This window comes from Talpa europaea (genome assembly GCF_964194135.1).
Source record: "Talpa europaea genome assembly, chromosome: 13".
Lineage (NCBI taxonomy): Eukaryota > Metazoa > Chordata > Mammalia > Eulipotyphla > Talpidae > Talpa > Talpa europaea.
In genome coordinates, this window is record NC_140080.1 from 63,674,024 (window position 1) to 63,691,508 (window position 17,485).

General features: G+C 35.9%; 1 protein-coding gene across 2 annotated transcripts in view; it reads left to right on the plus strand.

The window, feature by feature from the left end:
- TAF4B (TATA-box binding protein associated factor 4b) overlaps positions 1-17,485 on the plus strand; it is a gene marked incomplete at its 3' end in the record, with an annotated part of 103,735 nt that overhangs the window by 74,064 nt on the left and 12,186 nt on the right. For both annotated transcript variants that reach the window (XM_084252309.1, XM_084252310.1), the window contains exons 13-14: positions 975-1,031; positions 10,916-11,026. In XM_084252309.1, the coding sequence (XP_084108435.1) occupies positions 975-1,031; positions 10,916-11,026 (168 nt within the window). The remainder of the gene's footprint in view (positions 1-974; positions 1,032-10,915; positions 11,027-17,485) is intronic.

Consider the following 17,485-nt stretch of genomic DNA (forward strand, 5'->3'; position numbering starts at 1 on the left):
CTTAAAATTAGAAAACAGTGTTGAATCTGAAGATTTTCTTGCATTTTTCTTTAACACATGATAAATTAGTAAAAAGCATCATGTAAACTTAGTAAATAGAAAAATATTTTTAGGTTTTATTAGCTATCTTCAGTTAACTGATGTTGCATTTTCTAGAACAGATATTTAGATTTAAAAGGAATTAGATAACTTTTATTAGAATAAGAAAAAGGATACATCTGTCCCAAGCATACTTTTCATTGGAAAAATGTTCATAGTTATCAGAAATAAAAGTCCCTGCCTTCTGTTGCATCATGGAATTATTTGTAAAAGGTAGCTCTCTTCTTATACCAATGCTGTAAGATTGTACATCTTTTAGAATGTTAAACTGAATCAAAATGGAAAGTGACATTCAGTAAACATTTACTAAAATACTTGTGCTTAGCATTCTATTAAGCTCTATAGAGGACCAAGGATGTATAAGATACTCTAATGAAAACACTGGGGTGTATTTCCTACTCTTTTTTTTAAATTACCCCTTTGAAAAGAGATTTGGTTCAAGGTTAGTTAGGTCTTGATTTTAATGGTTCTTGAAATACCATGTTTTTCAAAATGTCTTCACATGAAGATTGCCAGTGTTGTTTCCATAGTTTGAGCCAATAATTATCCTTTTCTTTTCCATCATCCATACTATTTATTTTTCAGTTTTTAGTGTTCCAACAAGAACAACGTCATGCCTCAACTGGACCTGACTGACATTGTTAGCATCATTTCAGTATAAGCTTCCTCCGGGCTAGAACTGCAGCAGCCAGCCCAGATGATGAGCAGGGGATGGGGGAATATGAGGGGGAGTACACCAGGCTGGATTGAGGCATTTTCCCCTGGAGCTAAGGTTTTCAATCACAAGAGAAAATTGTCATTTATTAAATATTTAACGGCAACTATGGTGTTTAGATACTAGTAATTTCTATTAAAATTTTCTTTTCCTTTGATAGAGTCGTTCCAATAAAGAAGATCCAGAACAGCTGAGATTAAAGCAGAAGGCCAAAGAGGTAGGACTTTTAAGTTACCATGCTTGTCTTTGTGTTTGAGGGAAGGTTGGCAGCTCTCTCCTGGCAATTAGGTCAGGGTTTATTTTGCTGTTGCATACCATTTGCAGAAGCCTTGGGGAAGGACAGGAACTGCTGGAGGCAAGGGCAGTACTTCAAATGAGGTCAATGAGTTATGTGCTCTCTTTTTAAAATTTATTTTCAAGGCTTAGGCCTGTCTAGAAATGGTTCTTTGTAAACTGCATCAGTGTACTTGGAGGAATATAATGTGGGATTAAAAAAAAAGAAAAAACTTTTGAGATTTAGCATCTGGGACTGTACAATAGGCTACATTTTTCCAGGGTAATTGTTCGTTTTGTAAATCTGATACTGCTTATAATTCTTTGGCTGGGAGGCGGTACTGGGATTTAGTTTTAAATGGAAAACGCCTCTGGCTTTTAATTTTCTGGGCCCAGCAGTTTTCTGTTCTGGAATGGAGCCCTTGTTTCACACAGTTCATGTTTAGCTGCAGGGGTTTTAGTTTATAGCTTAGACTGGTTAAGCTTTTACTCCCAGAGGCCTCTGCATAGCAACTGTAGAAATCAACAAATAAGTTCATTTATGTCTGCAGCCTCCTCTCAGTAGCTGACTTTTTACATTTCCCAATATCCATTTCCTGACTTTTCTAGCCCCAGAGAAAAAAGCTCCACTAATTGGAGCTTATTTTAATTGAGCCTTAATATTGGATCTCACTGGAGTTGCCCCCAGAGCTGCTAAGAACAGAAGGAAATGAAAGTACCTAAGGTTGAAGATGTGATGTGTGTATGGGTGTGTGTGAGTGTAAGTGTGTGTGTGAGTGAAATTTTTCACTTGACCTACAGATTCTTTTCCCTGCTGAATAAATCATCAAGCCTGTTCACATTTCTGATTAAGGATCTGACAGCAGACGATAATAAAGACAATTGAGGTGTGAGGCGTGTGATATGGAGCTGAAGAAATTGGTTTCTATAGTTACTTGACTGATTTCATGCAATTTTTAAGGATCTTTGTGCTAAATAAGAGTGACTTCCTGAGCAACCTTTTTCCTTAACTGTGCCTCTTGAACTATAAAATTTGTTGTTGCTTAACATTGCTGCTCTCAGTTCCTAGGTGCCAGCAACAGCAGGTTATTTATGAATGTTTTAAAGGCCCTTATTGTTTGGATTAATGTAGGCGCCAAGGCAAAACAAATGGAAATCTAGTAAGATTCTTAACAATCATTGTGGTGTGTTTTCACTAAAATAAGGAAGGTAAATACATAACTGGAATTGGAGAGGCTTCTGGTTTGGGGTAGGACACCTGGAAAGAGAAAACATTAAAAAGGATTGAAATCAGAAACAAATTATTTCAATAATAGAAAAAAATACCTAATGCTCATTTCTTGACAGTGGAAAATATATCTAAAAATATTATTTAAAATAGTGAATATGACAAATGTACCTATAATCCTCTTTAAGCAAGCCTGGTCTGATGATAGATTAATTGGGGATGGGTAACTGATATTGCTCTGAATCATGGGTATTCTTTGTTTTAATTAAGAACTGATTACATGATTATCTTACTTGTATCTAATTGTACCCACTTTTTTGAAAATATGTATCATAGAGCTTCCCCATTTTTCCTTAGAGTTCTTATCCCGTCTGCTCTCCTTTATAAACTGTCATAGGTATCTGGATCATAGATTATTTTTTCCTTTAGATTTGTGTGGGATGCCTTTTTTCCTTTGGATTTCCTTTTCATATTTTTAGTTATTTCCTCGGGGATGAATAGGATGACAGGATTTTTCAAAAGAAAATTGTAAGAGTAAATGTGGAGAAAAGAAACGACCTGTTTTAAGGAGAGCAGGTGGTAGCAAAGCTGTTTCTTTTTCACTCTCTCTGTGCCTCCATTTATTTTTTTTCCTAGCAAGATGAAAAGGACTCTGTAATTCCTTCCAAAATATTTTGAAAGCTTTCTATATGTTTCATGTCCTAAATCTACTTTGATTAAAAAAAGAAATTCAACCCCCCCATTCCAAAAACATTTATAAATGTTGTAAATGTTTGATAAAAGTAAAATATTGCCATTTTTTGTTACCCTTAGCCCCATAGATCTCTAGTAAATTTAATGTTCTGAGGGGTTATAGTTAAATCAAACACATAGGATGCCACAGTTTATTGCAGAAGTCATTGATCCTATGTCAATATAGAATGGAATTTTTTTGCATGGTAATTTATAAGGTCATCATTTGTGATGTGGTAATTGATTATCTGGGAAGTTATCTTTATTCATTGGTGAAAATTAGCACCAAATTCTGACAGTTGCTGAGTTTAGACAGTTGCATTTCTTTTCCAGGTAACTAACAACCTACCAAGCTGGCCTTTAGAAATAGTCTAATGATAGTATCTTATTAAGGTAGAATTCTAAAGAACTGTTTAGAGAAGTTGTGGCCTTTATTGATGCTGGGAAATGTTTCTGCAGTAATATTTGTCATATAAGTATTAAATCACACCTCAAGTCCTCTTTGTATGTAAACTTATAGTATGTGTTTGTTTTCACCTGTTGAGTAAGGCCTAAAGTTTTGCCTTGGAATTATTTCTTCTGTGGATTTTCCTCCCTCTAATGTAGTTTTGGAGGCTATTCATTTCTCTGTTGCATCTTGGGTATAAATATAAACGGTGTTTAATTGGGAAGGTTTTTATAAAGGTGCCTCATAATTTCATTCTGCCTATTCTAATTTTATCATTCTTACTTGGCATTCTCATTTTTAAAAGTTTACTTTTTGATTTGCCTCCAGCCTAATCTCAATACATTGAAATAGCTCTTGTTCCTTTTCTTTTCTTTTTTTTTTTTTTAAGATTTATTTATGCATGCAAGAGCCTGGTATAGGCCAGAGGTGCAGGGCAGTGAGAGCATTCACCAGAGACAGAGTAGGAGCAGAATAGGAGGATCTACTGAAATATACTGCTGAGGGGAACAGTGGGTGAGACAGGAGAGGTCTGCTGTGGGTCACCTTGCTGGTGGGGATCGAACTAGTCCTGCAGTGGCTGCGGATCGCTTCATAGTGCTGTGACTAACCCCTTGCGCCACCAGGGAGGCCCCAGCTCTTGTTCATTTTCTTTTTGACCTGACAGGTTGTCTTTGTATTTCAGAATCTTATTTTTGTCTGGTTAAAGTGTCTGTGGATAGTCCTGTAATTCAAACATATTAGTTTCAACTTTGGAGCTATCTTTTCCCCCTTTTCTGTTGCCAGGGTGGGGAAACATAAGCATTGTCACCATACATTGTCACACAGTATTTTAAATACTGACACTTTTAAACTCTGGTTTTTTTTCTGGATACTTTCCTAGATACTTTCCCTAAAACGTAAATACTGACATTCTTCCATTTTACCATCTATTTGTGAAAGGTTTAAAATAGGTTGCTAATTGCCAAATTCTAACTTCAAACAAGTAGGCACATCTTTGTTTAATGCAGCTGCAGACTTGTCTGAAATGTATGGTGTGTGTCCTAGATTACCATCTAGCCCTCAGTGTTTTCCTTTCTTACCACATCACCTAGAATTCTGCAGCGCAAGCCATCTGACCTTGGCATACAAATATCCTGATTCCTTAAACATTTGTCGTATATATTGTGACCCTTATTTCCTTCTGAATATCTTCTTTCTACTTTAGGAAATGTGAGTTCGGGTATCTGTACAAAATGAGACAAAAGAATTCATTTTTTTAAACAATGCCTTGCATTCTCACTTTCATTTTTTATCAGACAATAGAAGGATGAAAAAGGAATGCAAAGCATGTACCTGCTGGCACATTAACTTTACAGTTCAAGCTGTAGAAACTGGGCCAAAGAACAAGTAATAAATGATGAAAATGCATAACAGAAAACATGTACCCTGCAGTAGTTAGGATTTTTGTTTATAGAAGGTGTAGGATATAAAAACTGTAAGTGGCATAATTATTCATAAATCATTATTCTACAAGAAATAAAATAACTGAATCATAAGTCTCATTTTTTTTTTCTTTTTTTTTTTAATTTTCTAGAGGCATGTCTTATTTATTTATTTATTATTTGTTTGTTTGTTTTGTTTATACATGCACTGGGTACAGTCAGAAGCACGGGAGGGTGAGAGAATTCACCAGAGCCAGAGCGGGGAGCAGAGCAGGCAGAAGGACCGAAGTACACTGCTGAGGGGAGCAGCGGGAGGCAGGAGAGGTCTGCGCGCCATGTGGGACCCTCCTCCGGTGGCCGGGGAGCAGCCGGGGATCGAACCGGCTGCAGAGGCTGCAGGCAGCTTCGCAACCCAGCGCTCAACCGCTGCGCCACTGGGGAGGCCCATAAGTCTCATTTTTAAGTAATATACTATTTTGGTACAAGAATTGAAAAAGATGGATTTAGTGAAATGTGATAGTTAAAACTAACTCATAAATTACAGCAGTTTTTATTTAAACTTTATGGTTGATCTCCATGAGCCAAAATTCTTGGAACATTGGAAAATGAAATTCGTCACTAAAAACATAGCTAACAGTCACATGAATGTAGTATGGAGAAGACATTCTTAAAATGATGTAATAAGCAACTTGTCTATGTAGCAGAGAAACAGATGTAAATATTTCAAAGCTTCAATAGTCTTGGACCAGTGGTTTTCGAACTTTGTTGTATGTGAGAATTATGTAGGCTTGTTATAATACAGATTGCTGGGTTTATCAAATACTAAGTCTGGGTAAAGGGTGAGGATTTGCTTTTCCAACAAATTTTAGGTGATTCTGCTATTTCTGCGTAGGAGAATAAAGGGGGTCTTTAAATTCCATCACTTTAATTTTCCTATTGACTAACTGGTCTTAGAAGGTTAAACAAATACTGTGATTTGGGAATCTGAGAACCGGCCTATATAGTTGGTTTACCATTTAATTACCATTCAGTAAGTTCTCTCTTAAAACTAGGACAGCTACACTAGAGTTTTGCTTTGTTTTGATATTTTCATGGAATCTTTATTGGTTCTACCTCTTGATTGGGCACTTACATCAAAAGAGAATATTTATTTAGAGCTGCATCAGAAGGATAATTTTTTTTTTTTTTAAAGATTTATTTATTTATTTATACAAGCACTGGGTACAGTCAGAAGCGCGGGAGGGTGAGAGAATTCACCAGAGCCAGAGCGGGGAGCAGAGCAGGCAGAAGGACCGAGGTACACTGCTGAGGGGAGCAGCGGGCGGCAGGAGAGGTCTGTGCGCCATGTGGGACCCTCCTCTAGTGGCCGGGGAGCAGCCGGGAATCGAACTGGCACTGCAGAGGCTGCGGGCAGCTTCGCAACCCAGCGCTCAACCGCTGCGCCACCGGGAGGCCCCAGAAGGATAATTTTATCCTTAATGTTAAAGTATAGGATCTTTGTATCTTGAGAGAGCTAGAAGAGGTGCATATTATAAAGGAAACAGCATTGAAACAGAAGTCAGTGGGCCTCCCCTGGTGGTGCAGGTGGTTGAGCACAGCACTGTGAAGCTTCCACAACCTCTGCAGCATGAGTTTGATCTCCGCCAGCTGGTGAGATACCCACATGGCACAGCAGACCTCTCCTGTCTGGCCCATTGCTCCCAAGAGCAGTGTATTTCAGTCAGTCTGATGTTCTGTTCCCTGGACTGTCTCTGGTGAATCCTCTCACCCTCCCACACATCTGTCCTGTACCCTGGTTCTTGTATGCATGAATAAATAAATCTTTTAAAAAAAAAAAAAAGAAAAGAAAAGAAACAGAAGTCAGGAATTTTGGATTCTAGATTAAGCCTGCCCTTATCTAATCAAACTTTGGGGAAGTTACTTTACCTCTTTGAACTTACCTCATTTTCCTTGCATTTAAAATGAATGTAACAAAACTGCTATCTTAATTTAGAGAAAGGTGAGGTATAAGTGCAGGTACCAGTAATTTAAAATCATTAGCTATAGAAACATTTAAGATAGGTGCTATCAAGGTCTTAAGTTTGAGATTGACAATAGATTTTTTGTTTTGTTTTGTGCTTATTCCCTTTCAGAGTACTAGAAGAAATATGGGGTAGAAAAATATTTGGAGGAAAAACTATGGGAGAAGGGGAGTTTTGTAATCTCGTACAAATATAGTATATAATTAGTACAAATTAGTACAAATATAGTATATACATTATATTTGTATATAAATCAAGAATCATATTTAAGTGTAAGGGAGAAAGTGTCTATTGAGGGTATGTGAAATATCCTTTTTTCCTGAATGGTAGAGATGGATTAAAACGGCTGACTAGGCATCAGAGTGTGCATTTCAAATTCCAGCATTCTCTGGTGTTAATATCATCAGAACTAGCCTTAGTTGTTAGGAGGAAAAAAAATAATCAGACCTATACTTGTTGATTTGGTGAAATACCTTCTTAATAATTGTTTTTAAGGGCTTGAAAAGGATTCTGTATTTCTGTGGTGGTATCCTTGAATTTTGGGTTCCTTTGGTTCATGAATCATCTGTTAATAGGGTTTGGTGCATTTTGTAGTATCTTATTTATGATTTAACTTTGCTTTCCTCAGTAAGTTGTAGTAATTCAGAAGTGATTATAAGCGTGGTTGAGAATTTCAGAATTTCGACAATTGATTTTTCCAAAGCATAACTAAAATTTTATAAAACTTTTTGCTATGAAATGTTTATTGCTCAGTGTTAGGGTTTTGTCTTCTCTGTGTACACTTACCTTTATTATGAAATCTGCACAGGATATTATTCTTAATTCTTTGTATACTGAATTCAAAATCTGGTAACATACTTCATTCTCTTTAGATTCTTTCAAACATTGCTATTTAGTGGCCTAAGCTGTTGTCATTGTTACTAATGTATTTATTGCTGGTTTGCACAAATAAGCCTTGGAAAGGCATTAACCTCTCAACTCTTTCCTTTGCTTTATATCTTAACACTTTCCAGAAGTCTATAGCAAAACCAGATGACATCACATAGTATTTTGGATGATAGCTCTGTTGTCATCTTTGGTACTTTCAGTACCTGCATTTTTCTCCTGTAACTTGCCTTCCTTAAGCATGAAAAGAAATATTTCTGGGTTTCTTACACTGTCAGTGTAAATTACCTAGGTATTTTACCTAGTGTAAATTACCTCTTCAATATGTACCTATATCAGTAGAGAGAATTGGTTATATGACTTTTGGTTTATTCATTCTTCATCTGACTCCTCTCATTTTACCTAATCTTTGTGGTTTTTTTTTCCCCCAATGTCTTTTATTCTTGAGAATTATGTGCTTAAAAGCGAGAAGTACCTCCATTGAACTTTGCCTCAAAGTTTGTGTGATCTTTAAGGTAATCTATTAAGAGAGATTATTGAGAGTAATCTGAGAGTTTGTGTGATCTTTAAGGTAATCTATTAATGTGCTTTGGATCTTAAAGTCAGCACTACTATAAATGTGCTTAAAAATGAACAGACACGAGTACCAAAAACCAAAGGTAAAATAATCCTCAATTGTTGTTGCTCTGTTTCTCTCTAGGACACTGACTTGAATTTTACAGGATCTCACTTGATATCCCAGAGAAATTGTGATACAGGAAGTCAGGGCTTCTGCCTTTAATAGCCATAAAGGAAGGGGCAGGGGTACTCTTTCTTAGAAGAGAACCAGCCAAACCTCTTAGGTTATTTCAAAGCCAAGTGCTTTTTAAATTGGTTGGTGACAAGCAGCCTAAATTTTATGAAACAAAGTCTAGTTGCAATACAATGTAACAGAAACCTGTTGTCAGAATTCTACTTAAACTTTTAATGATTACAGTTGAGATGGAGTAAAATTAGTTCCACTGAATATAGATCCTGGGCAGAATATGCAGAGAAGATATTTGAGAGCTTCAAATGTAAACAGTAAGCAAATTGGGTAATGAACAGCAAGAGAAGATGAGAATTCAGAATACCACTGAAGCAGTGGTGAAGTTGCCATTCTTCTACCGCTCCCACCCAACGCCCTCACCACATTCTTTCTACACACATTCATTCCTGGTCATGGAGACAGTCATATAAGTGTATGGCAAAGTGGAGTAACCAAAACCCCACTTTTCTCACGAGAACAAAAAAGGACCAAAAATTACCAGGAATTTGCAGAAAGGGAAGAACTCAAAATAGCCATCCTAAATCATTGTTTTAAACCCCTAGGTCCACTCTTGAGCTACATATTTGTCACATGTAAATCTTTTTTTTTAAAAAAAAAGATTTATTTATTTATTTATACAAGCACTGGGTACAGTCAGAAGCGCGGGAGGGTGAGAGAACCCACCAGAGCCAGAGCGGGGAACAAAACACTGACCGATGAAACACACTGCTGAGGAGAGCACGGGCGAGGCAGGAGAGGTCTGTCTCGCCAAGTGGGACCCTCGCCGGTGGCCAGGGATCAAACTGGCGCTACAGAGGCTGTGGGCAGCTTTGCAGCCCAGCGCTCAACCGCTGAGCCACCAGGGGAGGCCCTGTCACATGTAAATCTGATTCTAGTCAGCATTCCAAAAATTATATCTTGTTATATTTGGACATTCTGTGTTAAGTATGATAAAAACTGTATAATAAAACAATACTAATGTAACTGACTTTCAGGTTTTGCCATGATGGCAAATATAGAGTAAATCAATGATTTTTATTTGCAATTAAGAAATTGTGATTATTGAAAAGTTTTGCGAAGAAAGCATTTGTTATTGAGTTGTCTCTAGCTACTTACTTCTAGTGTGACCTTTATAAAGTTTTTCTAACCTTTTATAGACTCACCATCTCCATTAGTAAAAAGAGAATTAGGGCCTCCCTGGTGGCACAAGGGTTAAGATGCAACTTATGAAGCTATCTGTAGCCACTGCAGCATGAGTTTGATCCCAGGCCAGGGAACTACCCACATGGTGCAGCTGACCTCTCCTGACTCTCCCGCTGCCCCCCCTCAGCAGTGTCTTTTAGTCAATCTGTCTGTTCTGCTCCCCACTCTGTCTCTGGTGAATCCTCTCATCTCCCACACCTCTGACCTGTTTCCCCATTTTTGTATACATAAATAAATAAATCTTTAAAAAAAAAGAATGGGGCCTCACCGGTGGCGCAGCGGTTGAGCACTGGGTTACGAAGCTGCCCCTGGCCTCTGCGGCACTGGTTCGATCCCCGGCTGCTTCCCAGCCATCGGAGGAGGGTCCCACATGGCGCGCAGACTTCTCCTGCCGCCCGCTGCTCCCCTCAGCAGTGTACTTCGGTCCTTCTGCCTGCTCTGCTCCCCGCTCTGGCTCTGGTGAATTCTCTCACCCTCCCACGCTTCTGACTGTACCCAGTGCATGTATAAACAAACAAACAAACAAACAAATAAATAAATAAAAACATGTCTCTATTTTAAAAAAAAAAAGAATGAAGTATTATAGTAATTACAATATAGTAACATAATAGTAATTAGACCCTTTCATGTGACCATGACAGTTAAATGAGGAAATTTTTAAGAAAGTGCTTTTTAAATCATATGTAACATAATAGAACTGTTTCCCTTCATGTACAAAAATTCTTCATTTTTAAATAATTTTCTTTTAATCTGAAAATGTTGGCTATGGTTTGGCCAGTTTCTCTCCAACTTACTGCTCTATTCATTCTTCAGGCATTTCTTACATGTGCTTAAACTCAGGAGAGATTAAGCTCCTTTCTTCTTTTTCTTCTATTCTGTACTTTTTAAACCTCAGTTCTGCCCTTTTCATTGAGGATTCAGGACTAAGAAGAATGAAGAAATCTGGAAACGACATGTCCCTGTTTGTTAGGGCAAAATTTCGTATTTATTTTACACTGTAACTTGATTTGGTTAAGAAGGCAGAAATAGGTTTAGTGATCAGTTTCTTTCCCCCTTTGAGCATGACTATTGTAAATATTGATTTTTTTTATTCCATCTTTTAGTTACAACAGTTGGAGCTTGCTCAGATACAGCACAGAGATGCGAATCTCACAGCTCTTGCAGCTATTGGACCAAGAAAGAAGAGACCACTGGAACCTGGGTCTGGAAGTGAGGTAATAAAATAATGTTCGTTATTTTATTTTTCATGTCAAGAAAGGGTGCCTAAGAAAGAAGCAAAGATGTGCTCACTTCTGCTGCCAAACACTTATTAAAACTCTCCTTACCTACTTTATAAAATTTTAATTTTCCCCTGGTTTTGAAAATGTGTATTATGCCTTGAACTTTAGTCCTACTTCTTATTTATTTTATACTTCTTACTATCCTTCATCTCATCTCCAGTCATAGAGTCTTACTATCTTAGTTTATTTCCATGCATTCTTTCTAGATGTCTTGTGTATTTCTCTCCCTTTTGTGTATATAAAGCTGGCTCATTAAGATAAAATCTGTTCTCTGATTTCTTGTATGAACCCCAACTATTTATCCCCACACTGACTTCTCCTTTCTTCTCCTTTTCTGAACAAACCTGTGTTTTCGTGCATTAATTGTTCTCTGTTTCTTATGTTTTTTTCTTCTTGAGGTTATAAGCTTCTTGAGCAAGACTATAATCTGATTCCTTTGTATTCCCCACATACCAGTGTGTGTGTGTATGTACATATATATCAGTAAATATCAGTAATTATTTAACACCAAGGAAGGATCTTACTTACACTTAGAGAAATTACTTGATACAGTTTATTATCAAGCAAATATTTGATAGAATTTTTGGATCCATCTTCAGGGCTAAGATAGAGGCACATATACATAAGAGCTCTGAGATAGGATTAGCGATAAAGGAGTCTTGACTTATCTGTACTGCTTTGTAAATTTAAATGTGCTTTGTGACAAATTCCTCCCCAACACTGACCCTGAATATTGATAATTCCTAAATAAATAAATTACTTAAATAGATGAAGGATTTAAAAAATCTAATTGATTTCATTATAAATGTAATGAATGCAGTATATTTACATGCCCAAAAAAATCACACTATAAAAATGTTTGAAAAAAAAAAATGTTTCCTTTTGCAGATTTCCAATTCCCAATCCCCTGCCCAACCAGCTATACCCTCTGTTAAGATTTTCACATTTCCTTCTAGAAATTTGTTATGAATATGGGTACATATCTTATATACATTTACCAATCTGCAAGTTTAACTTTATTTTTCCTTAAATGTGATCAAACTATACCTATTGTTCTGCCCTTGATGATGTTCCTTCTTTTCATAATCTCCCTCATATAGTTAACCTCCATATTTCTTTAAACTGTGTAACATTGTTTAGATTAAAATAATTTATTTCAACCAGACCTTTAATGGCTCTTTAGATTGTTTCCAGGTTTTTGCTTGATTATCTCAGAGAAGACCCTGTACTTACAGTGTTGTTTGCTTATACAATGTACAAACTAAATTCAGACATGGTTTTCTTAGGCTCAAAGGTATGAACAATAGGAAAAATTCAGACATATACAAAGATAAAGACTAGTATATGATGACTAGAGAGACTAGTATGATGACTGTACCCATCACCCTGCTATAATTACTATCAATTTATGCCTAACCTTGTTTTGTTTACATATATACAACTCAGGTAAGTTTTACACTCTTCAGGTATATTAAAGTTGATCACTCTTAAATTCAATATCATTTTATCCATAAGCACTTTCTGTTGCTTTTGATTTTGATTAATGTTTAAAAATTACATCCTGGATTAGTTATATGTCAGTTTTTGCATTCATTACTGCCTGTTTCCCCACACTTCTCAACTGTCAGTTATCTTTGCTATCCCATGGTTGAAAATGAAATTTGATAGTTTAAATTATAGTAAATACAAGCAATTTTTTCATGTACATATTGGCCCCTTCAATTTACCTTTTCCCATTGAGTTCTATTTTTTAATTATTAAAGAAATGGGCCTCCCTGGTGGTACAAGGGTTGGCACAAGTCTCAGTACTATGAAGTATCACAGACACTGCAGCATGAGTTCTGTCCCTGGCCAGGGAGCTAACCCACATGGGCACAGCAGACTTCTCCTGTCTCAAGATGCCCTCTGTTCCCCTCAGCAGTGTATTTCAGTGAATCCGCCTGTTCTGCTCCTCACTCTGTCTCTGGTGATTCCTATCACCTCCCATACCCCTGGCCTACACCCCAGCTCATGTATGCATAAATAAATAAATCTTTATTTCAAAAAAAAGAAAAATGTAGTACTCCACACCCTCTTCCCTTTTCTTCACTTTGGGCTTTATTCATTGGAAGTTTTTATTTTTGTGAAAAATAAATAAGCCATTCATTTTTTTCTTACGGGTCTGTATTTGGAAGGTCACTTCTTAATTAAAATTAAATGTTAGTACTTTCATCAATTCATCAAATCAAGTCTTTGATTCGTTTAGAGTTTACTTTGAATGAAAGTTGAGATATGAATTTAGCTTTATTTCCTCAGTTCTCCCTCGTTCTTCCCTAGGCTAGCAAATTGTTGTAACATTATTTACTCAATAATGCTTTCTTTAGTGAAATACCACCTTTATCACTCACAATTTTCTGTCAAATACAAATTTCCATATATATTTTGAGTCTGTTTCTCATTTTGTGTGATAACAGTGTTTTGTGTCTGTGCTGTCCTGAATAGCCATGTTTGTTGAGTGACTGAAATACAGCTAGTCGCGACTGAGGAGATAGTTTTAATTTTTAAGAATGAAGGTAAATTTTAATAGTCACATGTGGCTAGAAGCTGTTATATTAGTGCAGTAGAAATAGTCTACTGATGCCTATCTACTTACTGCTATTTTGTGCATGGGTACCAATCTTATTTTTCCTTTTGCTATCTTAAGCATTTTTAAGTGTACTTTTTTTTTTTTTAAAGATTTATTTATTTATGCATATAAGAGCTGGGGTGTAGGCCAGAGGGGGGGTGGGGAGGTAAGAGGATTCACCAGAGACAGAGTGGGGAGCAGAACAGGTAGATTGACTGAAATACACTGCTGAGGGGAGCAGCTAGTGAGACAGGAGAGGTCTGTGGGACCTTGTCTGGTAGCTCCCTGGCCAGGGATGGAACTCATGCTGCAGTGGCTGTAGATAGCTTCATAGTGCTGATACTTAACCCCTTGTACCACTAGGGAGGCCCTTAAGTATACATTTCAATAGTGTTAAGTATAGCCACACTCTTTTGCAACATATGTTCACAATTTTTTCATCTTGCAAAACTGAGGCACTACCCTCCCTTTTTTCCCCTCCTTCAACACTTAATAACCATTATTCTACTTTGATTTTATGAATTTAATTACTTAGATAATGTATGTAAGTGGAATCATGCAATGATTGTCTTTTTGTGACTGATTTATTTCACTTAGCATAATGCCTTCAAGGTTCCAAAGCGTAATATATTTAAAAATACCATAAAACCAGTCCAGTAGAGTTTTTTTTTTCCTATTTCTCTAGCATGAGATGACCTACTGCCCTTTATTTTCAGTTAATTTGTGTATAAATGTGTGTAAATATGTTACTAAAACTGGATGATGCTATTTAACCATTGAGCATTTTCCTATATATATGCCATACTTAGCATACTGTTTCTTTTGTGCCAAGAATAGTTGGGAAAATGGGATGTCCTGGGAAGGGGTGATGGAACTAGAGCCTGTTCTGCCCAAAAGCAGATGGAACTCTGATAGTTTTGATGTGTCCATATCGGGTACGAGGAAAATCAGGAAGCAAAATGAGATATAGTCTGTTACTTTGTCTTTTCAAAGAAGATGGCATTAGGATTTCTAGACTAAATTATTTCCCCCATTATAGCTTTTTCAAGAACATTTCAGTGTAAGTGGAACAAGATAGGATTTCCAAAGCACTAGATTTGTGGTGGTCTTGTCAAGCACAGAGTGCCCCACACATTTCTTTGCATCTGTCAGAAAACATTATCTTGGCTTATTTTCTTGACTTTTCTCCTCTTTTCCCACCCACCTTTATATAAGGATAGTTATACAGAATTATTAAAACCAGAGCTCTTTGGAATATAATATTTAGGTTAGAGTTCAGGAACAACTTCATGACGTTAATCTAGCATGAATTTACCTAGGTATGTAAATTCTGAGGTCTTTTCCAGTGCCAGCATTCTACAAATCTTTAAATTTCTCTGAAATAAAGAAGACTCTCCCTAGAAGAGTATTGTAAGAAGCTTGTTTGCTCATTTAACAAATGATTTAGAGGGATGGAGGAAAAGGTCTCCTTTTGTCCATCATGATTTTAAGATAGTGCCACTTACAACAAGGGTAGATAGTTTTTTATTGAGAGAGAGGGGTGTTATTGCTGGTCATGTTGAAAATGGTATAGAAGAGTATTAAAAACAGCTTTTAGGTCTCTTGGGTATCCTTTCTGAAAATTTCCGTGCATTTATTAGGTTAAACCTTAGGATCATGACATTTTTATAGGTGACTCTTAATTTCATATAGTTCAACCTAATGCAATCATACATACTTTTGAAATGCATACATAGTAAGTTCACCTTTGTAAGCATTTAGAATTACTGTCACTTTAGTCCTCATAACTCCTTTGTAAAATCATGCTATTATTTTCCCTAAATGAAAAAATTGAGGCATAGAGAATATTAGTTATTTTGCCGAGTTCCACAATTAGTAAATGGAGGAGCCCAGATACATATGCAGAGAATTTGATGCTTGTTGGTGCTTAATCACAATAATGGGATTATACCAAAAGTACTTTTCTCCAACTTGTGGAGCATATTGTTTAGGACAGTTTTTTCATACTGGTACATTTGTGCAATGATTCACTAATCCACTCAGACATTTAGAATAATTTCGTTTATTGTAGAAAGTGAACATCCTATGTCTCATGTACTCATTTATTAGAATTGATATCTAGAAGTGAAACTTCTGGGTTGATGGCTATGCCCATCTTAAATTTTGATATTTCCACAATGCTTTCCAAAGGGTTGTGGCATGAATGCTTATTTTTCCCCTTCCTTATTAGCAACAGATGTGATCAATCATTTAAAAATGTTCCAGTCACTACAATTTTCCATTTATTATATCTCTACCATTTCTGTGTCCCCTCTTCAAAGATTGAGGTTCTATTTTTATATAGAAAATGGGGTAGAAATGCTGAACAATCTCTAAAATACCCTGTGAGGGAAATAGTAGAATTTTTAAAAATTAAGTATTCAAATTATATATAGACTATTTTTTCATAGTTAGAAATGTATTTATTTTGAAATAAGGAATGAAGTTGAATTCTTAGGGATATTTGAATGATTCATGTAGATGGGATTTTGGTTACTATATTTACAAATTCTCTTCATTTGAGGGTATGAAATTACACTTGAATATTAATTCTGAAATTATTTGGGGGAAAAAGATTTAAAATCTGTTAGGGAACAAACAGCATATTTCAAAGATAATTTTCTCTTTCTGGTTGCTATTGTGGTTGATTTTTTATTCCTAAAAGATAAATAAGTAATTTAATGCAAAGATTATTGACAGAGGGTACAACTTTAATCTTTGTGTCCTTGAGTGGCACCAGTAGTACCATTCTTTACTTCCGTTCTCTTTTGCCAGACTACAAGGGAACCACAATTTTGAAGTGTCCATTGTTACATATTACAGTTGACTTATTAGAGTTCGAAGTAGATTTGTCATCTAACTCTTTCAATAAATAACATATAAATTCATTAGAATTTAGAACATGTTATTACATTAAAGAAGCAGCTCTACATTTTAAGATATATTTTTTACATTTAATTTTGTTCAATTCACACTTCTATCAAAAAAGAAAACCTATCTCTTTTTCATGAATTACTTAAACGAAAGTTCCTATTTTGTTGGATTTTTAAAAATTTCCAGAAATTTAGAGATTGACTCTCAGTTGTCTTCAGGGACTTTCTGTGGAATATGCTGAATTGCACAGTATGTGCTGATTTTCACTTCTTCTCAAATTCCCCTTAAATACTAGTAAAGAAGTGAAAACAACATAAATGTACAAGAATAAGGAAGAGAGAAAGAAAAAGCAATGGGAGTACTCACTGGTGAAATAGAGACATTCTTTCTGGAAAAAAAAAAATCTAGAAACAGGACCTGAAATATTAATACTAAAGTATCTTACTTTTTAGTATGAAAATGTTGGCAGGGAAAACCTAGTAATTGAAGACAGCCTCTTGTGTTAAAGATTAAAAGGAGATACTTGGTTAAATTAATACAGTGTTGCTTAATAAATGCATATGAATCTAAAAAAAAAAGGAATGCTATGTAGAAAAATCTTTGTTAACTGAAATTTTTGAGTCAAGTGTAATTTGAATACTGCTTAGCAGTTTATTCACTAAGAAAATTTTGATGTGCTATAAGTAATCTATTAAGTTTTATTTTCTTCAGAAAATGCCATTTATTCACTTATAAATAAATACATGTAAAAACAAAAAAAAATGATTAAAAGGAGAACATGAAGAAGTACATGGCATGAAGCAGAGAAAACCAGCAGGAGGGAGGGGGATTTTAGCAAGCAGAGAATATTGTAACCATGAAGCAAGAATAAACGG